The following is a 22092-nucleotide window of genomic DNA, read 5'->3' on the forward strand; positions in this document are numbered from 1 at the left end:
GCACATTCTCCCTGTGTCTGCGTGGGTTTCCTCCGGGTGCTCTGGTTTCCTCCCACAGTCCAAAGATGTGCAGGTCAGGTGAATTGGCCATGCTAAATTGCCCGTAGTGCTAGGTGCAATAGTTAGAGGGAAGTGGGACTAGGTGGGTTACTCTTCGGAGGTGTGGACTTATTGGGCCGAAGGGCCTGTTTACACACTGTAGGTAATCTAAAAAAAAGGAAGAATCATCCAGTGAGGCTTTGTGGGTGGAGCCAAGAAATAAGAAGGGGGTGGTGACATTATTGTGGTTGCACTATAGGCCCCCAAATAGTCGACAGGAATTAGAGAAACAAATATGCAGGGAGATTGGGGAAACTTGCAGGAGCAATGGAGTTGTCATAGCAGGGGATTTTAATTTTCCTAACATGGTCTGGGACTGCTGGAGGATTAAGGGCTTAGATGGGGTGCAATTTGTTAATTGCAATCAGCAAAGCTCCTCAAGCAATATATAGAGGGTTCTACTCGGGAAGGGGCAAAACTCAACCTACTCTTGGGAAATAGGGAAGGACAGGTGATGGAGGTGACAGTGGTGGAGCACTTTGGGACCAGTGACCATAGTTTTATTAATTTTAAAATAGTTATGGAGAGGGACAAAACTGGTCCACAGGTTCAAGTACTAAACTGGGGCAAGGTGATTTTTGATGGAATTAGACAGGAGCTTGCAGGGGTTGATTGGAATACTTTGTTTGCAGGCAAAGAGACTTCTGGCAAGTGGAAGGCCTTTAAAAGTGAGATAGCTAGAATTCAAGGTCTACATGTTCCGATGAGGGTGAAGGATGAGGTTGCAGGAATAGGGAACCCTGGATGACAAGAGACATTGAGGCTTTGACCAGAAAAAAGGAGATGTGGCTCAGGTCCAGGCAGCTGGGATCATGGGAATCCCTGGAGGTATACAGGATACAGGAGTTTACTAAAGTAGGAAATCAGAAGGGTGAAAAGGAGTTACAAGATGGACTTGGATGAGAAGATTAGGGTGAATCCAAAAAGGTACTTTAAGCATACTAAAGAAAAAGAATAACTCGAGAGAGAATTGGGCTCCTCAAGGACTAAAGTGGACATGTAGGACTGCAGGAGATGGGTGAGGTTCTCAATGAATATTTCTCCTCTATGTTTACCATGAGGAAAGACATGAAGACTTGGGAATTTGGGGAGGTTAGTGGTGATATCTTGGAGACAGTCCATATCACAGTAGAGGAAGTGTTGGACATATTAGAATGTATGAAGGTGGAGAAATCTCCTGGTCCTGACCAGATATATCCAAGAAAACTGCAAGAGACCAGAGAAGAAATTGCGGGAGCCCTGGCTGATATTTTTGCATCATCATTGGCCACGGATAAGGGCCTAGAAGGGTAGTGAATGTTATGCCCTTATTCATGAAATGCCAGGGAACTATAGACCAGTGAGCTTAACATCTGTGGTGGGGAAGTTATTTGAGAAGATTCTGAGAGATAAGAGATAACAGGGTTTGGTTGAGTGTAGTTAGCATGGCTTTGTGAATGTGAGTTCTTGCCTCAAAAATTTATTAAGCATTCTTTGATGAAGTGACCAGGAAGGTTAATGTGGGCAGGGCAGTAGATGTAGTGCATATGGATTTCAATTAGCCCTTTGATCAGATTCCACATGGTAGGCTGCTCTGGAAGGTTAGATCACGTGGAATCCAGGGTGAGCTGGCAAATTGGATACATGATTGGCTTGATGGTAGGAAGCAGAGGGTAAAAGTGGAAGGATGCTTGTTGGACTGGAGGCCTGTGACTAGTGGAGTGCCTCAGGGGTCAGTGCTGGGCCCATTACACTTTGTTTTCGATATCAATGATTTGGATGAGAATGTACAAGGCTTGATTAGTAAGTTTGCTGATGACACTAAAATCGTGGTCAATAAGGATGGTTATCAGAAATTGCAGCAGACCTTGGTCAGCTGGGGAAATGGGTCGAGAAATGGCAAATGGTAAGTTTGAGATCTTGCATTTTGGCAAGTCAAATCAAGGTAGAAATTTCATGGTGAATGGTAGAGCCTTAAGGAGTGTAATGGAACAGAGGAACCTTGGACTTCAGGTGCATGGTTCTCTGAAAGTGAGGTCACAGGTAGACAGGGCAGTGAAGAAGGCTTTTGGCACACTGGCCTTCATCAGTCAGAACATTGAGTATAGAAGTGGGAAAGTTATGTTGCAGTTATACAGGACATTGGTGAGGCTGAAGTTGGAATTTTATGTTCAGTTTTGGTCGCCTTATTATAAGAAGGATGTTATTAAACTGGAAGGAGTGCAGAAGAAATTTAGAAGGATGTTGCCTGAACTCAGTGGTCTGAGTTATATGGAGAGGTTGGACAAGCTAGGACTACTTTCTTTAGAGCCATAAAGATGTACAGCACAGAAACATACCCTTTGGTCTAACTCGTCCATGCTGACCAGAAATCCTAACCTAATCTAGTCCCATTTGCCAGCACTTGCTCCATATCCCTGTAAACCCTTCCTATTCACATACCCATCTAGATGCCTTTTAAACGCTATATTTGTACCAGCCTCCACCACTTTCTCTGGCAGCTCATTCCATACACAAACCATCCTCTGTGTGAAAAATTTGCCCCTTAAGTCCCTTTTATATCTTGCCCCTCTCACTCTAAACTTATGCATTCTAGTTCTGGTCTCCCCACCCCAGGGAAAATACCTTGTCTATTTATGTTATCCATCCCCCTCATGATCTTATGTCAGATCATCCATTAGCCTCCGATGCTCCAGGGAAAACAGCCCCAGCCTACTCAGCCTCTCCCTATAGCTTAAATCCTCCAACCCTGGCAACATCTTTGTAAATCTTTTCTGAATACTTCCAAGTTTCACAACATCCTTCCGATAGCAGGGACACCAGAATTACACGCGGTATTCCAAAAGGGGCCTAACCAATGTCCTGTACAGATGCAAGATGACCTCCCAACTGTTATACTCAATGCTCTGACCAAAAAAGGAAGGCATACCAAACACTTTCTTAAGTATCCTATCTACCTACGACTCCACTTTCAAGGAACTTTGAACCTGCTCTCGAAGGTTTCTTTGTTCAGCAACATTCCCCAAGACCTTACCATTAAGTGTGTAAGTTCTGCTCTGATTTGCTTTTCCAAAATGCAGCAGCTCACATTCATCTAAATTGAACACCATCTGCCACTCTTCAGCCCATTGGCCCATTTGATCAAGATTCTGTTGTATTCTGAGGTAACCTTCTTCACTGTCCACCATACCTCTAATTTTGGTGTCATTTGCAAACTTACTAACTGTACCACCTATGGTTACATCCAAATCATTTATATAAATGACAAAAAGCAGTGGACCCAGGACCGATCCTTGTGGCACACCACTGGTCACAAATCTCGGTCTAAAAAGCAACCTCTTCTCCCTTCCAGCCAGTTCTGTATCCAAATGGCTAGTTCTCCCTGTATTCCATGAGATCTAACCTTGCTGAACAGTCTCCCATGAGGAACCTTGTCGAACGCCTTATTGAAATCCATATAGATCACCTCTACCACTCTGCTCCCATCAATACTCCTTGTTACTTCTTCAAAAGACTCAATCAAGTTCATAAGATATGATTTCCCATGCACAGAGCCATGCTGACTACTGAGGGGAACTTATAGAAATATATAAGATCATTAGAGGGATGGATAGTGCGAATGCACTCAGTCTTTTTCTCAGGATTGGTGAATTGAGGACAAGAAGGCATCATTTAAGGTTAGAGGGGAAAGAGTAAAAGGGAACCTGAGGAGCAACGTTTTTACACGGAGGATGGTATGGATACAGAATGAACTGCCAGCAGAAGTTTCCGTGGGTACATTTAAATATTGTTAAAGGCATTTGGACAAAATACATGGATAGGAAAGGGTTAGAAGGATATTGGCCAAGTGCAGGGAAATGGGGTTGGCGGGGATAGACATTTTGGTCAGCATGGACCGGTTTGAACCAAAGGGCCTGTCTCTGTGCTGAAGCACTCTATGAATATAAATATTGTAAATGTACTCTGTCAGCTCAGTCCAAACATGCACTATCCTCTGCGTGAAAAAGCTGCCCCTTAGGTCTCTTTTAAATCTTACCCCTCACTCCTTCAAACTATGCCCTTTAGTTTTGCACTCCCCCTACTCTGGGGAAAAAAACCTTAACTATTCATCCTATTCTTGATGATGGACTTTGAAGTTCCCCACCGAGAAAACATTCGACACTCTTTCCACCCTCAGTATGTCCTCCAAGTAGTGTTCATTATAAAGAAATATTGACTCATCAACTGAGGAGAGTAATCCATTGTATTCAGCAGGAGATTTTCTTGCCCATGTTCTTTATCCTCTTGCCATAAGACTTCTTGGCATCGAGAGTAAATTTGAAGATGCCCAGGGCATTCTCAACTGTATACCACTGTGTCCACCTCTGCTGCGTCCTGGCAGTGGAGCAGGACATACCTAGAGATAGAGAACACTATGATTAAACTTCCCTTCAATCTTCTCTGCTTGAAAAAAGTAAGCCCAACTTCTCTCCTCATTGTCCAAAGATATGGTGTCATTCCAGTAAATCTGAGCTTGAGGGGAATCTTGGCTGAGTGGAAAAGCTGAACAAGCAGCAGAAGAGATTGAACAGATGATCTGGGTTGTAGTGATAACGTAATTCATGAGGTCTTACTCTTGTTAATGGAGGTGAGGATGGGTTCACAAAGTGAGAACACAGGACATTAGACCATTTTGTTGTTTCTATGTGATAACATCATATAAGTCAGAACGATGTTGTGAAACTTGAAAGGGTTCAAAGAAGATTTACAAAGAAGTTGCCAGGGTTGGACGATTTAAGCTATAGGGAGAGGCTGAATAGGCTAAAGCTGTTTTCCCTGGACGTCGGAGGCTGAGGGGTGACCTTATAGATTCATGAAGGGCATGGATAGGACAAATAGAGAAAGTCTCTTCTAGGGGTGGGGGAATCCAGAACTAGAGGGCATAGGTTTAGGGTGAAAGAAGAAAAATATAAAAGGGGCTTAACGGGCAACGTTTTCATGCAAAGGGTGGTGCATGTATGGAATGATCTGCTAGTGGAGACTGGAACAACTACAACATTTAAAAGGCATCTGGATGGGTATATGAATAGGAAGGGTTTGGAGGGATTTGGGCCAAGTGCTGGCAAATGGGACTAGATTAGGTTAGGATACCAGGGTGGCATGGACAAGTTGGATCAAAGGGTCTGTTTCCATGACGCACATCTCTAAAACTCCATGACTCTAAGACAGTTTTATTTGCCTTGCAACACTGCTTTAATCCTCCAAAATCCTGAAGAGATTCCCTGGAGTTGATCTTGATTTTGAGACATGGCATGAATGAATGAGAATGGATTGGGAGGCCCATGTTTCATCATTCCCTATCATTATTGCCATGGACTTCAATGGCACGAGCTGTAAAACCTTCATTATCACTCTTATGCACTATCACACAACATTAGGATCTAACCTGCAGACTTTAGAGGGGAGCTTTCAGTCTCCACAAAGACTTCCAGAAACAAGCAATGTCATATCCTAGTACATGATGTGGAGGTAGGAAAGCCTCGACCGGTTAAAGGGAGTATACGTGCCCCATCCCTGTGATGAGGTACAAATTTTGAATGTGATTGTTACTGAAAGAAAAGGACGTCTCCTCCATGAGGCAATCAAAGGTGCTCTTGGAGAGTATGAGCAGGAGCTGAAAGCAGGCTGGACAACAATAAAACACTGGTTACTGGGGTATCGTCTGCATAAGACCGATTGGACAAAAGTCACAGCTTGCTGTCAAAAACCTCACAGAAGAAGTCACAAAATATGAGGAAAGGTTTAGGACAACCTGGAAAGAATATGCAGGAGCCCCATCGGACTATAACCTGGTGCTGTGTGACTTTAACCTATATCCGAGTGCAGCTTGTCCTCATTTTTCAGCCTCACTGACCTCCCCACACAGCATCAGGAGGTGAGAGAAGTCAATGTTAAGGGTCACACCAAAAATGGTGACTTCTCCACCTCCTGATGCTGCCTGGCTTGCTGTGTTCTTCCAGCCTCCTGCCCTGTCTACTTTGGATTCCAGCATCAGCAGTTTTTTTTGTCACTGACCTTCCCATTCACATTGAACAAATTGGAGCTTCTTTCTTGTCAAAGAGAGAAGACTGAGGAAATGACTTGTCAGAAGTCTTGATAATTTTTGGGAATTCATTTAGGTGAGCCGAAAGGAAACTTTTCCATTTATCAGGGAGTTACAAAATTAATATAAAATGATCACTAATAAATTCATTCCAGAATACAGAGGAAATCTCTTCACCCATAATATTAGAATATGGGACTTGGTATCGCAGGGAGTGGCTGAGGTGTATAATAAAGATGTATAGCATTTAACAGAGAAAGGTTAATGAAATATGCTGATACGATTTAATGAGAGGCTTGTGTGGAATATAAACACAGGCTTAGACCCGTTGGGTGAAATGGTCAGTTTCTTTTCTGTTAATATAATGTTAAACCTGTGTAATTCATGTGAAGGTTTGCTATGCTTCTTTGGCATAGGTTCGATGGAGGTTTCTCCTTTGAACCTGTCAAACAAATGTTTTCACCAATATACTACATAACTAACAGAAGTACAAAGATCCCAGAGCAGGTATTAACCGGTTTCAGCAACCAGACAAAACAAAAGAGACCTTTGTTCACTTTAACACATCATTCATCTTAAGCAATTCCGGCCTCCAGTGAACAGATGGTCCAGGATTCTGCTCTCAGCTCTGCTGTTCTGTAATGAGGGTGGGAGATAAATGTTGAGTGTAACTTGAGTAGCAACATCCTGGGGTAGGAATTAATAAGTGCAGGTGTTACCTGCCCCATCTGCTTTCTTCTCCACAATCCTCTGGGCCCAGGTGAAGTCAAAATACAGGATACCGCTCTGATTCACCACCTCTCTCACTCAAGTTTTGCTTTCCTATGTAAAGCAGGAGCTCAAACCTCATTAACTTAGTAACACATTTCTCACCATATTCTACCCTCTCTTCCAGAGCTGCTGCTTGGAAGAGATTCACTCAGTTTTTCGCACGTCTTTTCCAATCTATCGTTGAAAGTGGAATTTGTAATTTTTAGAAAAAAAATCTCATCCTAAATCTGCATCCTGTGAAGCAATTTTGGCATAATGTTGAAGTTTCCAATGTGTGAACAATTACAAGATATACAGTGGAAAAAGCCTAGAGCTTGATGGTGTGAATAAATGTAGGATAGACTGTGAGAAGGAAAGACTTTTATTCATACATTGACTTTCAGTAAAATGCTTTGCGATGCCAAGTCAAATTCCTTTGAAATGTGATTGGAGTTCAAATATAGTATATGCAGTAGCCACTGTGCAGGAAGCAAAGTGCCACAAGCCGCAATAAGAGAATGAATTGATAATCTGTTTTAGGTGTTGATTGAGGAGAAAATATTGACTATGGCATTGAGGATAACTCTCCTGCTCATCAAAATAATGTGGTATATAATTTCTCACATCCATCTAAGATGACAGACATAGCTTTAGTTCATGCCTCATCAGAAAGATGGTATCACAACAATGCAGCAACATTGTCTAGATGTTGCACTCAACAACCTCGGTGGTGATAGAGTGTAAATTTCTGCATTGTATGAGATAATGGTTCTGAAAGGGTTAATGTTAGGCTCTACCCAATCTGATGATGTCATACAGTTTTGAGAGGAAAGCCAGGGGTCAATTTTGAGATTCTGATGGATCAGATAGATCATCCCTGGCTTTTGATGGTCTCCTTAATTATTTGCTACTAAGTACAACAATATAAGTTGTACCTTCGTGCTATCATGTAACAAAATACATCTTATTGTCAAGCCAAGAGTCCCTTTGCACTAATGATGTGGAGGAGCTGGTGTTGGACTGGATGGACAAAGATAAAAATCACACAACACCAGGATATAGTCCAACAAGTTTAATTGGAAACATTAGCTAATTGGAAACATTAGCTGCTCCTTCATCAGGTTGCTGTGGAGCAAGACTATAAGACACGGAATTTATGGTAAACGATTACATTGTCATGCAAATGAAATTATATATTGAACAAACCTAGATTGTTGTTAAGTCTTTCATCTTTTAAAATAGCTTATAGGTTTCGGTTCATTAATATGTAAATCCCAGAACTTCTTTTAAGTCACATTCTCTAGATAACTTAAGGTTTTATTAAAAAGGTGACATCTCAGCTCAGACAATACATTTAAGGTGTGAGGTTAGAGTCTGTCTGTATCCCAATCTTGAGTCAGACTGGTTCTATTTCTAAAGTGGAATTTATAAAATATTACATGGATTGACTGTCTGCATTGACTGCCTGCAGATTGTGCATTTTTTGAACAAAATAGAACGTACCTGTGAATATAATTCTGCAAATACAAATTCACCCATAGACTGATATGTGTGTGTGTATGTGTGCGCATGCATGAGAGAGAGAGAGAGTGAGAATGAGTGTGTGCATATGCGTGTGTATGAGTGTGTGTGCATGTGAGCAAGTGTGTGTTTGCGTGTGTGCATGCTTGGTAAAGTGTGTGTGTAAGTGTGATGGAGTATAAGCCTGTGAGAGGGTGTAGACTGTGTGTGTGTGTGTGTGTGTGTGTGTGTGTATCTGCGTGAGTGTGTGAGTATGTAAGAGTGTATGAGCATGTGTATTTGTGTGTGTGTAAGAGAGTGTATAGTGTAGTAAGGTCACCGGCAGTGTGACATGAACCCAAGGTCCCAGTTGAGGCCATCTTCATGGGTACTGAACTTGGCTATCAGTCTCTGCTCGTCCACTCTACATTGTTGCGTATCCTGAAGTCCACCTTGGAAAATGGTCACCCAAAGATCCGAAGCTGAGTGTCCCTGACTGCTGAAGTGTTCCCCGACTGGGAGGGAACATCCCTGTATGATGATTGTTGCGCAGCATCCATTCATCCATTGTTATAGCATCTGCCTGGTCTTGCCAATGTACCATGACTCAGGGCATCCTTAATTGCAGCGTGTGAGATAGACAACCTTGGTCAAGTCACGAGTGCCTGCTGTGTACATGGTGGGTGGTGCCCCCATTTATAATGGTGGTATCCATGTCAACACCGTGGGCGGCACGGTGGCACAGTGGTTAGCACTGCTGCCTCACAGCGCCTGGAGACCCGGGTTCAATTCCCGACTCAGGCGACTGACTGTGTGGAGTTTGCACGTTCTCCCCGTGTCTGCGTGGGTTTCCTCCGGGTGCTCCGGTTTCCTCCCACAGTCCAAAGATGTGCGGGTCAGGTGAATTGGCCATTCTAAATTGCCCATAGTGGTAAGGGATAATGTAGGGGTATGGGTGGGTTGCGCTTCGGCGGGTCGGTGTGGACTTGTTGGGCCGAAGGGCTTGTTTCCACACTGTAAGTAATCTAAATCTAAAAAACACTCTGACACATCTTGCAGTGGTTGCCATGACAGGGTTGTACAATGTTGTAGTCGATGTTGTCCCGAAGGCTAGGCATTTGCTGTGAACAATGATCTGTTTAAGGTTTGGTGGTTGTTTAAAGGCGAGAAGTGGAGGATTAGGGAAGGTCTTGGCAAGGTGCTCATCCTCATTGATAATGTGTTGCAGACTGCGAAGAACATGGCGTAGTGTCTCTGCTCCCAGAAAGTACTGGACAACGAAGGGCACCCTATCGTTTGCATCCAGTGTCTGTCTCCTGAGGAGGTCATTACAATTTCTCACTGTGGCACGTCGAAACTAGCAGTCAATGACTGAGCAATGTACCCTGTTCTTATGGGGGCATCCTTGTGCACTGCCACATGAAGGACACCTGACGGTGCTGAGGGACGCCCTCATAAGAACAGGGTACAATGCTCAACTCATCGATCGCCAGTTCCAACGTGCCACAGCAAGAAACCGTAGTGACCTCCTCAGGAAACAGACACGGGATGCAACCGATAGGGTACCCTTCATTGTCCAGTAATTCCCAGGAGCGGAGAAACAATGCCATGTTTTTCACAGGCTGCAACACATTATCTATGAGAATGAGCACCTCACCAAGTGCCTCCCTAAGTCCCCACGTCTCACCTTTAAACAACCGTCAAACCTTAAACAGACCATTGTTCGCAGCAAACTGCCCAGCCTTCAGGACAACACTGAGTACGACACTGTACAACCCTGAAGAAGGGCTTATGCCCGAAACATCGAATCTCCTGTTCCTTGGATGCTGCCAGACCTGCTACGCTTTTCCAGCAACACATTTTCAGCACTGTACAACCCTGTCATGGCAACCACTGCAATACGTGTCAGAGTGTCGAAATGGATACTACCATTACACATGGGGACACCACCCACTATGTACACGGCAGGTACTCATGTGACTCGGCCAAAGTTGTCTGTCCCATATGCTGCAGGCAAGGATGCGTAGAGACGTGGTACATTGGTGAGACCAAACAGATGCTATGATAATGGTGAATGGACACTATGCAACAATCACCAGACAGGGTGTGCCCTCCCAACCAGGGAACACTTCAGCGGTCAGGGCCATTTGGCCTCGCATCTTCAGGTGACCATCCTTAAAGGCAGACTTCAGGATACGGAACAACGCAGAGTGGACGAGCAGAGGCTAATAGCCAAGTTCAGTACCCATGAGGATGGCCTCACCCAGAACCTTGGGTTCATGTACATTACAGATGACCGCACTACACTATACACTCTTTGGCACACGCAAGTACAGATACACACATACACTCCCACAGACCCTCTGTCATACACACTGTCTCTCTCTCATTCACAAACACACACACACTACACTCTCTCTCTTTCATGCAAGCACACACACATGTAAGTCTATGGGGTGAATTTGTATTTGCTAAATTATATTTGCAGATATATTCTATTCTGCTCAAAAAGTGCACAATCTGCAGGCAGTCAATCCATATAATACTTCATAAATTCCACTTTGGAAACAGAACCAGTCTGACTCAAGATTGGGATACAGATAGATTCTAATCTCACACCTTTAATGCATTGTCTGAGCAGAGATGTCACCTTTTTTAATAAAACCTTCAGTTTATCTCAAGGATGTGACTTTAAAAAAGTGCTGGGATTTACATATTAATGAATCGAAACCTGAAACACATTCTAAAAGATGAAAGACTTAACACCAATCTAGATTTGTTCAATATATCATTACAGTTGCATGACACTGTAATCATTTGCTATAAATTTTGTGTCTTACGGTCCTACTGCACGGCTACCTGATGAAGGAGCAGCGCTCCAAAAGCTAGTGTTTCCAAATAAATCTGTTGGACTATAACCTGGTGTTGTGTGATTTTTATCTTTGTACTAAGACTGACTAAGTTTATCCTCTATCACTGTTTATCACACAAACCTTTTGATTGAAAATAAAATGGGGAATTAGTGGCAGCAATCTAACCCAACCATTAGCTGGTAGTCACCAATTCCGCAAGACATATACCAGGCTGGGGTTCTGGCCCCGATGCAGTTCTTTTAGAAAATTACATTTTTCAATATGATATGTGAATTATTATATGGAGACCTTGTGGTAAGTGGGTAGTGTGTCTGCTTCTGAGCCTGAAGCTCTGGGGTTCAAGACCCACTCAAGAATGTGATGGCAAAGCAACGTTCATGCCAAACAGATTTATTATCCACCTTCAAATCGCTCCAATACATGCCACTGGCAGGATAAGAGTGGGAGAAACTCTTGGCCAGCAATGCTTTGCCATTGCTACGCATAGTTCCAGATTGCAAATATGCAAAAGTGCATGTTGCCACAGCAACTCAGACTCGCAGATGGATATGTAACACCACAGCACCATCACATGTAATTTGAGGCATATCAATGTCTCCCAAAATCTTTCCGGATTAGGGTTTTCATCCCGTCATGTCTGGGTCAGAGATATACAGGAAAAGGAGGCCAGTCAGGTTTTTTTTTAGATTAGACTTACAGTGTGGAAACAGGCCCTTCGGCCCAACAAGTCCACACCGACCCGCCGAAGCGAAACCCACCCATACCCCTACATTTACCCCTTACCCAACACTACGGGCAATTTAGCATGGCCAATTCACCTGACCTGCACATCTTTGGACTGTGGGAGGAAACCGGAGCACCCGGAGGAAACCCACGCAGACACGGGGAGAACGTGCAAACTCCACACAGTTAGTCGCCTGAGTCGGGAATTGAACCTGGGTCTCAGGCGCTGTGAGGCAGCAGTGCTAACCACTGTGCCACCGTGCCGCCCACTTTGTTGAACCTGCTCTGCCAGTCAATACAACAGTGATCAAACAATTATTTCATTGCCAGTTTCCCACTATCCCTATACATCATTCGTCTTTAGAAATGTTTGAGTCTCTACTTCAAACATACTCAAAGATTAAGCTTGTACTGCTCTCTGTGGTCGAGAATTCCAATGGTTCACAATTCTGAATAAAATAAATTCTCATCATCCCTTTCCTAAGTGAATTTCTCTTATTTTAAAATTGTATTAATTGGTTCTTGCCATCTAACTGGGGGAAACATCTTGCCTGCATCTGCCTGTGTATCCCTTTAAGTACTTTGTAGGTTTTGATGAAGTCACTTCTTATTCTTCAAAATTTGAAAAAATACAGGGCCAGTTTGCCCAGTTTCTTTCCGTGCAACACTCCCGTCATCCTGGGGTCAAGTTCTGTGAACCTTCATTGTACTCTCTCAATGGCATTAATAACAAAGGGACCAAACTGCACCCAGTATTCCAGAGGCAGTCTAACCAATGTTCTAAGCAACTGAAGCAAGACCTCACTACCCTTGCACTCAAATTATCTAGAGATAAAGGCTTACATTCCACTAGTCTTCCAAATAGCTCAATGTACCTTCATGTTAGCCTTCAGTAACCTTTTGACAAAGCACCTAGTCCCCTTGGTACATTTAGACTATCCAAACTCTCACCATTTAAAAATATTCCGCAATCTGTTTCTCATACCAAAATGGATAACCTCATATTTGCTCACATTATATTCCATCTGCCATGTTCTTGCCCACACACTCAGTCTGTTCAAATCTTCTTGAAGCCATTTTGTATCTTTATCACAGTACACATTCTTGTGTCATTCTGTGTCACGCACAAACATGGTCCACTTCTTCAAATCATTGATACATATTGTGGACAACTGGAGCCCAAAAGTTGATCCCTGTTGAACCAGGCACAGACTGCCAGTGTGAAAATGTCCATTTATTCCTACTTTATTTTCTTCCAATCCTTAATTCATGAACCCCCAGCCATGTACTTCAATTTTATTAACCACTTCCTCTGGGAGACTTCACCAACAACCTTCTGAAAATCTAAATATACTATGTCCACCAACACCCCTAAAATTCTGATAGCAATATCCTCAACAGACTCCAAGAGTTTCATCAAACACAATTTTCATTGCACAAAATCACGCTATACCTTATCAGGTCATTATTATTCAAGTGTCCATGTGTCACATCATTAACAATAGATGCTGCCATTTCCCTACTATTGAAGTAAGGCTAACAGGTCCATTGTTCTCCTTTATCCTTGCTTCTTAAAAATGTGGTGACACTGGCTGCCTTATAACCTGAAGGATCTATTCTCAAATCTATAGGATTTTGGAGGATATTCATCAATTTCCATTATCTAAAGTAAAAGAAGTTCTGGGATTTGCATATTAATGAATTGAAACCTGCAACCCACTCTAAAAGATGAAAGACTTAACAGCAATCTAGGTTTATTCGATATACTGCATCAGTTGTATGACTCTATGATGTTTTGCTATAAATTCTGTGTCCTATGATCCTGTTCCACTAACTACTTGATGAAGGAGCAGTGCTCTGAAAGCTTGTACTTCCAAGTAAACCTGTTGAATGATAACCTGGTGTTGTGTGATTTTGAACTTTGTCCACCCTAGTCTAACACTGGCACCTCCACATCATGGCTAACACTTGAAAGACATTTCGACAGGTGCATGGATAGGAAAGGGTTGGGGGAAATGGGGTAAAAACAATGACTGCAGATGCTGGAAACCAGATTCTGGATCAGTGGTGCTGGAAGAGCACAGCAGTTCAGGCAGCATCCAACGAGCAGCGAAATCGACGTTTCGGGCAAAAGCCCTTCATCTGAAGGGCTTTTGCCCGAAACGATGATTTCACTGCTCGTTGGATGCTGCCTGAACTGCTGTGCTCTTCCAGCACCACTGATCCAGAATTAGGGGGAAATGGGCCAAATGCGGACAAACAGGACTAGTTCAGTTTAGTAAATCTGGTCAGTATGGACAAGTTGGACTGAAGAGTCTGTTCCCACACTGTATGACAGTGTGACTCTAAAAACATCTTTAGCACATATTGCAGAGACTAGTCTGTCACAGCTTTTGTGCTAATTAGCTTTATACAGTTCACATGCAGATCAAAGTCACCTGTGAATACTAGTACCCATGCTATATGTTTCACTTGTGTCCTCATTAATACAATGCCCTCCACAATTACAACTGTTTGGGGACTTACGAAAAATTTCTACCACTGTTCCTACTTTCTTTGTTCAGCCAAAACAGATTCACATTTAATTCTTCCACTCTAAGACCCTCCCTTCCTAATGCACTGATCTTATCCTTTGTTTCAGCTCAACACCAGCTGTTTTTCCTTCTCCCTGTCCTTTCTAAATGCTGAACAGCCTTGTGTATTCAATTCCCAGACTTGGTCACACTGCAGCCGTGTTCCCATAGTAGTAATTACACAATCTCCATTTACATCTTTTTGTGCTTTTAAGTCATCGGCCTTGTTGCGAGTTCTCTGCACATTTGACAGAGTGCATTAGATAGAGACAGGGTCTTTGTGGGCTGTTTAATAGAATTGATTGATATGATTGGCGAACAGTTCCATTGTCATTATATCATACAAGTTGCAGGATGATAGAATTAGATGGATTTTTGTCCCAATTTGTTTAACAACTCCCATATTCCTAACCAAATTAAGGAAGTGATAAAGGGTGGGATCAAGCTTTGCTATAATGGCTTCTTCCATTAAACAGCTTACAATATATTAGCACAAAAGCTCAAATTTGAATAATAACCCCTTAGCCAGCATTATTCATCATGGTGATTAATCTCATGGTGAGTGACGTGGGGCAACAGCAGTCCACACAGAGGGAGCTATCCTGCAGATTGAAACTCCCTAACACAATTTAGCAGGTGAGTCAGCCCAAGTTCTTCGACTCAAGAGCCCCACAAGACTCCATGTAATATTCCCACTTGCCTTCTTAAATGCAGGGGGAAAATTGAGGCCTGAGGAGATAGATAAGTAATACAACCTCACAAAAGATGATCCAACTTGTGTCACTTGTAGCAGAGTATTTTTGTTTGTAAGTTCTAAATTGTTGTCTTCTAGGGGAAGAAATAAAAGTCGCATCCCAACCCAGAGAGCCAACTGAATCGGCTGTATTTGACATCACTGGAATGGAGAAAATCACAATGGTAAGTCAATCCCTGCCTTATAAACTACCGGAAGTTCTTTATTGTTAACATCACTGAAGGGATAAAGGGAGGCAGACAGCCATTAGAGAGCTGAAACACCTGCTCCCAAGCTTAATGGATAATTATGACTGACATGTATTAATTTTATAATGTCTGTTTACAGAAGGTTATGTGGTGTCAAGCATCTTGGCATTTTAGGTATTAAAATTTCAAAGAGTCTGACTGCTGCTTTTATTTTCCTATAGTAAAAAGGATGCTCTTTTTAAACATTGTGTACTGTGGCATAAAAACCATCTGAAATTTTAATTCAATTCTGATGAAAGGTCAATGACCTGAAACGTGCTGCCTGACCTGTTGAATTTCTCCAGCCTTTCATCATACTAATAAAGACCAAACATAGTTAGGACACAAAGCAAAACTATCACTCCAACTGACTGATACATTTAGGCTTCAGAATCTTTTCCCCTTAAATCTTGCAGCAGCGAAGATTAAGGCAAGTTTTAGGAGATATTTAGAATTATGGCAAATTGTTGATAGAGAAGGTAAATAGCAAAACAACTTCCACAGCAGGAGGGTTGGTAACCAGGGATCAGAGATTTAAGATAATTTGCAAAAAGAATTGTGTGTGTGTGTGTTAGGGGTGTTTGTGAAGAAAGTTGAGGGAACATAAGCAGACTTTTTTCACTCTGGAATGTGCAGTCTGAATGGATGATAGAAATAGATTCAACAATAACTTTCAAAACTATGTCCACCTAAAAAGGAAACTCTTACAGGAATATTTATCAAGAGTAAGGAAATGAGATAAAAGCAAATTACTGCGGATGCAGGAATCTGAAACCAAAAGAGAAAATGCTGGAAAATCTCAGCAGGTCTGGCAGCATCTGTAAGGAGAGAAAAGAGCTGACAGTTCGAGTCTAACTGACCCTTTGTCAAATCCGCTTTGAATTAGGGTCAGTTAGACTCAAAACTTCGGCTCTTTTCTCTCCTTACAGATGCTGCCAGACCTGCTGAGATTGTCAAGGAAATGAGATAATTGGAAAGGTCTTTCTGCAAGTGGGACAGGCACAATGGGCCAAATGACCTCCTTGTGAGTTATTTCATTCTAAGCATCGGTTCAAGGAGGCTACCTAAAACTTCTACCAGATTCTTTTCCAGTGGAGCTATCAAATTCTCTTATCCCACCTTTTAATAAAATTACATGGTGACAAAGGAATTGATTTGGAGCACTGCACAAAATATAACCTAATTCAACTTAATTTTAATCATATCCCATTTGCAGACTCATTCAGCAACCTTTGATGTGGCTGATAGGTAACCAATCCTTACTTCACAGAACTGCTCCAAGGTTGCCAGCTGACTTGAGTGCAGGAGCAGATTGTCCTTTGAATCTATCTCACAGCTCAGTTTTTTAATCTTTGAAGAATACAGCAACTAACAGATTTCAAGCATAATGTATTTGAGATCAGCAAGAGGAAACCACTGGGACATTTAAAAAAACCAGCACGCACCAATGATCCTGTATTAAATAGGTCAGGTTGGATTATCTTTCAAATAAATTTGATTGTACTCAGACCATATGATGGATTTGCACATACCTGATAGTCATTGACCCATGAATATTCTGGGAATGGAATAAAAAGAAATCTGTATTTTTAATCAAATGTGAATTTCCATGTCTATCAAATTTTATCTCTGTTTAAAACATTACTTACTCCTGAAGTTATGCTTTGTGTTGGAAATGTTGTGTGACTATGGCTTATTTTTTTAAAAATTCATTCTTTGATGTGGGTTCTGTCAGCTGAGCCATCATTATTGACCACGCCTAGTGACCTGAGAGGAGGTGATGGTGGGCGACTGTCTTAAACCCCTGCTGTCACTGAGGTGTAGGTGCCCCAGCTGTACCACTGGGGTAGGTGTTCCAGGTTCTTGACCCAGCAGTGATGTCAGCGTATGGTGTATTTTGAAGTCAATGGGATATGTCTTGGTGAGGAGCTTGTGGGAATAGTGTTTCCTTGCGCCTGCTACCCTGGTCCTTTCAAACGGTACAGTCACCATATTATGGTCTGGCCCCCACCGGTCTTTGCCCCATCTGTCCTTAAATAATTTCACTTTTGCATTAAAACATAGAAAATAGAAGCAGGAGTAGACCATTCAGCCCTTCAAGCCTGCTCCACCATCCAGCATGATCATGGCTGATCGTCCAACTCAATACTCTGTTCCTGTTTTCTCCCTGTACCCTTTCATCCTTTCAGCCCTACTGTACTTAGTTCCCTCTTGAAAACATTACATGTTTTGGCCTCAACTGCTTTCTCTGGCACAGAATTCCATCAGCTCACCACTTTGAGTGGATAAATTTCTCATCTCAATCCTAAATAGCCTGTGCTGCTTCCTTAAACTGTAACCCTAATTTTGAAATTAAGTTCTTTAAAAACGGAAGAAAAAATACATTCAGAGACATTTAGGTTATTAAAATGTGGGTCATGTAAATGGCTGTGGATATAGCTATGGCAGGGATTCTGCAGCTTTGGTACCAGAGAATCCTAGAAGAATCATCGAATCCATATGGTGTGAAGGCAAGCCATTCAGCCCACTGAGTCCACACCAACCGTCCAAAGAGCATCCAGCCAAGACCTACCCCACCCTCACCTCTGGACCTTGCATTTCCCACAGCTAATCCAACTAGCGTGCAACACCTAGTCACAGTGGGCAATTTATTGTGGCCAATCCACCTAAGCTGCACATCTTTGGGCTGTGAGAGGAAACAGAGCACTCGGAGGAAACCCACATAGACACTGGGAGAATGTGCAAGCTCCACACAGTCAAAAAAGGGTGGAATTGAAGCTGACTCGGTGGCACTATAAGTCAGCAGGGCTAACCACTGAGCCACCGTGCTACCCATAGAAGGCCATTCAGCCCCTTAAATCTGTTCCACCATTCACTTATATCATAGTTGATCTGCACATCAACACCATTCACTTGAAATTGGTTCCATAACTCTTAAATAACCTGTATAGATTTTATATGTATGCTTAGAGGGGTAGTACACATAATGCTGTTGCTTACTGTTAGCCATTTCATAAGTTTGCATGCAGGTACCAGAATTACTTAGTGGAATATTGTTTTCAGCAACCTTAGAATTAAAATCTACATACAACCTACCATAAGCGTACGGAGATGCTGGAACCTAGCTTCCACCAAGGCATTCTTGATTTATTTTTGATAATGGGTTGAGTTCCATTTTTTATGATTTGAAGTGAAACATGTTTGATGACATCCCTTCAATAATTAATTACCACTGGTCAGGTGGCAGTCAGAACACAATTGAGAAAATTGTTTCATTACAAGTACAAGGGCAATACATTACAAGTATAGTAGTAATGAAATTTGAAATACCTGTTACAAGCCCATGTTTAGTGATGTTATGATTACTCTTAGTAACATTCTCACACCCAAAGGCCAGACCCTCACTCAGGCACTGGTGCCCCAACCACCATGCTCCCCACTCATCCTCCCCAGAGGAGATGAATGGGAATGTTTAAATGGACCTCTTGGCTGTATTCAGTTTATATGGGATTGAGTTTTATATGTGGCTTTGATACACAAAACAAATATTTCACCTGCTGTATATCAACCGTGCCCTGCCCCATCACTGTATTTGCTGCCTTTCAAGTTCAACAATTCTCCTTGTCTTCTCCATCTCTACATGTGACTAACTTTACATTCATGGCTCGAAGCAGGATTACAGTCAAGCTACCATTTTTAGTCAGTGAGCTGTCACAATCTGGAAAACACTGCCCAAAAATGATGGTGGAAGCAAACTCAAACACAACTGACACAAGGAAATTGGACAAATCTTCAAAAAGGAAAAAGAAAATGCAGCAATGTGGAAACTGAGCGGGTGAATGGGACAGCCGGTTAGCACTTTCAAAGTGCCCACCGTCCCAAATGGCCTCCTTTAGGGCTGTACGATTCAGTTGCTGAAACCTTGTGCTGGAGCTTGGAGGCAGGAAGGGGAGATAGTGACCCACTGCAACATTTTCCCATCCCAATCAGAATTATGTTCTGGGCGGGATAGCCCATGGTTAACCATCCAATTCTACCACAACTGATGCCCAGATGAGGCTAATAAATTACTGTGTTAGGGCCTCATCCTGCCACTGCAGCGAATAATCCAGATGAAGGTGGACCTTTGGCCACACAGCCTTTGTGCAGCAGCTGAAACTGTGCAGCCCCTTCTTATCACCTATTCAGGGTTCACAACAAGGATGTGTCTTAATCTATGGAATCCCTTAATCCATGGCACTCAGTTCCTGCTTGACGGTCTGGTCACCAGGTGTGAGGACGTCACTGGGGAGCTTCCCCACTCCCCACTCCCCACCGTAGTTCCAAAGCCCCTGCTCTCCTTTTCTCTTAACATCCTACCACATGAACCTGCCACTACCCTTATACTCCACAATCCTGGGACATCCAGCATGTCTTCCAGTAGCAGCCACATCCCCTCCAGTCATGCTGCCAACCATTGGGGTTTGATCCCAGGGGAGAGTCTGAATGGCATGTGGTCTTCTGTAAAGAGGCAGTGCAGTTCTCCAGGCTGCAAGCAATATTCCAGGTACCTCAACAGGATTATTTGATGAACATACAATGGGCAATACAGGAAGGAGACAATATCTAAGCGTTTGTATGTGTAGCTTTGACTTAAGGTATAACATCCATTAACTTGGACTAGGAACAAGTATTTAAAATCTCATTATTCTATACCTGCAATACCCTGCTCATGTCTGGAACACTTTACCAATCCACACATAAAAAGCTTAACAGCCCAAACTCAGATCTGGACTCTTCGCTAACCACAAGACAAAATCATTATTAAAGTTATTTTGTATTCATACAACATCAGACTACACACTTTGGTCAATAATTGCTATACCAAAAACCACCTTCCTGCTTACTTTCAACGTGAGTCAAACTCCACACTCTAGAGAGCAGTGCCAACAAAAAGCTGACCTGTCAGTGATGGCAGGTTCCAGAGGAGATGTTAAATGGAGATTCCCCAGATACATGTAAAGGTGAACATTAAAACTGGGGAATTCTCCACCCATATTATGATCGATCATTTATTGCTGGGGGGAACTTGCTATGCACAAATTACCAGTTGCGTTTTCTGATGTACTGACAACAGTTGCACATACACAACCTTTTAAAGAAGTCCTAATCTTTTAAAAAACAGTCACAGCAGCGTAAACAAACAACATTTTGACACCTTCACATTGTATGCAAGGATAGGTGACATTATCTACTTTGGTAGGAAAAATTTAAAAATGCAGAATAATTTTTGTATGGTGAGAGACTGGAACATGTTAGGATTCAGAGGGAACTAATTGTCCCTGTATGTCCAATCACAGAAAGTTAACATTTAGGGATGGTCTGCAATTGAGAAAGGATATGGTCAAGGGACTGGAGTGTAAAGATGAATCAATCCTGATTAAATTAGTCAATGCTAATATGTGAGTCGAAGAGTGTGGTGCTGGAAAAGCACAGCAGATCAGGCAGCATCCAAGGAGCAGGAGAATTGACATTTTGAGCATAAGTCTTTCCTCAGGAATAAGGCTTATGGCCAAGGGTACTGAGAGATAAATGGGAGGGGGTGGGAGTGGGGCTAGAAGGAAGATAGCTGGGACTGTGATGGGTAGTTGAAGGTGGGCTTCTGCTCGAAACATTGAATCTCCTGCACCTCGGATGCTGCCTGACTGGCTGTGCCTTTCCGGCTCCACACACGTTGACTGTGATCTCCAGCATCTGCAGTCCTCACTTTCTCCCAGTGCTAATATGTGAGTAGAGAAGGGGCATGATGAGTAAGTATTGCAACTCCTGTTGGTGGCAGCCTATCCTGAAACTCCATGTATAATACGCAGTGCACAATAAACTGTAAAATTGTGAACAATTGGAATAAAATAATTTGTATTTATGTAGGATCCCATCACATCCTCAAGGCATCCATCTAAGACCAAGTGTTTGGCCATATCTTGTAAGTACATGAAATATGTGCTAGAGTCGGCAGTTTGGCCCTTTGAGCCTGCTGTGCAGTTCAACAACAGTAGACAGGCAGGAGACTGAAACAATCCCTCCCCCTCCCTTCCACTCCTCCCTGCCACCAACCGGATTCATTCCTCTCATTGACCGACCAGTTCATACCCTCTACCTGTCTTCACCTATCCTCACTACACCATCTTACCACCGCCACCCTCTCTATCTGCAGCTCCCACCACACCCACCCCCAGTCCTGAAGAAGAGTTACACCCGAAATGTCGACTTCTACACCTCCTGATGCTGCCTGGCTTAAGGTGTTCTTCCAGCCTCCTGTCTGTCTATTTTGGATTCTAGCAACTACAGTTTTTTTTTGTCTCTATCCTAGTACAGTTCAACAAGGCAGGTATTGCAGATCAATTCATCTATCTTGGAACAAGAACTAAAAAACGTCATCTTGGAAACTTTCAGCAAGGTAGATCAAACCAATGACATCAGGACAGTAAAGGATCATGGTCATTTCCATGGCAGCAAATCATGAGGGGAATAAAGGAGTTGGTTTAAATATCAT

At 42.7% G+C, this 22092-nt stretch overlaps 1 protein-coding gene across 1 annotated transcript in view; it reads left to right on the plus strand.

The window, feature by feature from the left end:
• palm2akap2 (PALM2 and AKAP2 fusion) overlaps positions 1–16564 on the plus strand; it is a 193863-nt gene extending 177299 nt beyond the window's left edge. Inside the window, exons 7-8 of the mRNA XM_060839270.1 lie at positions 15412–15497; positions 16490–16564. Of these exons, the coding sequence (XP_060695253.1) occupies positions 15412–15497; positions 16490–16525 (122 nt within the window). The 3' untranslated portion in view covers positions 16526–16564. The remainder of the gene's footprint in view (positions 1–15411; positions 15498–16489) is intronic.
• Positions 16565–22092: the final 5528 nt, after the last annotated feature.

This window comes from Hemiscyllium ocellatum, chromosome 2, assembly GCF_020745735.1.
Source record: "Hemiscyllium ocellatum isolate sHemOce1 chromosome 2, sHemOce1.pat.X.cur, whole genome shotgun sequence".
NCBI classification, from domain to species: domain Eukaryota; kingdom Metazoa; phylum Chordata; class Chondrichthyes; order Orectolobiformes; family Hemiscylliidae; genus Hemiscyllium; species Hemiscyllium ocellatum.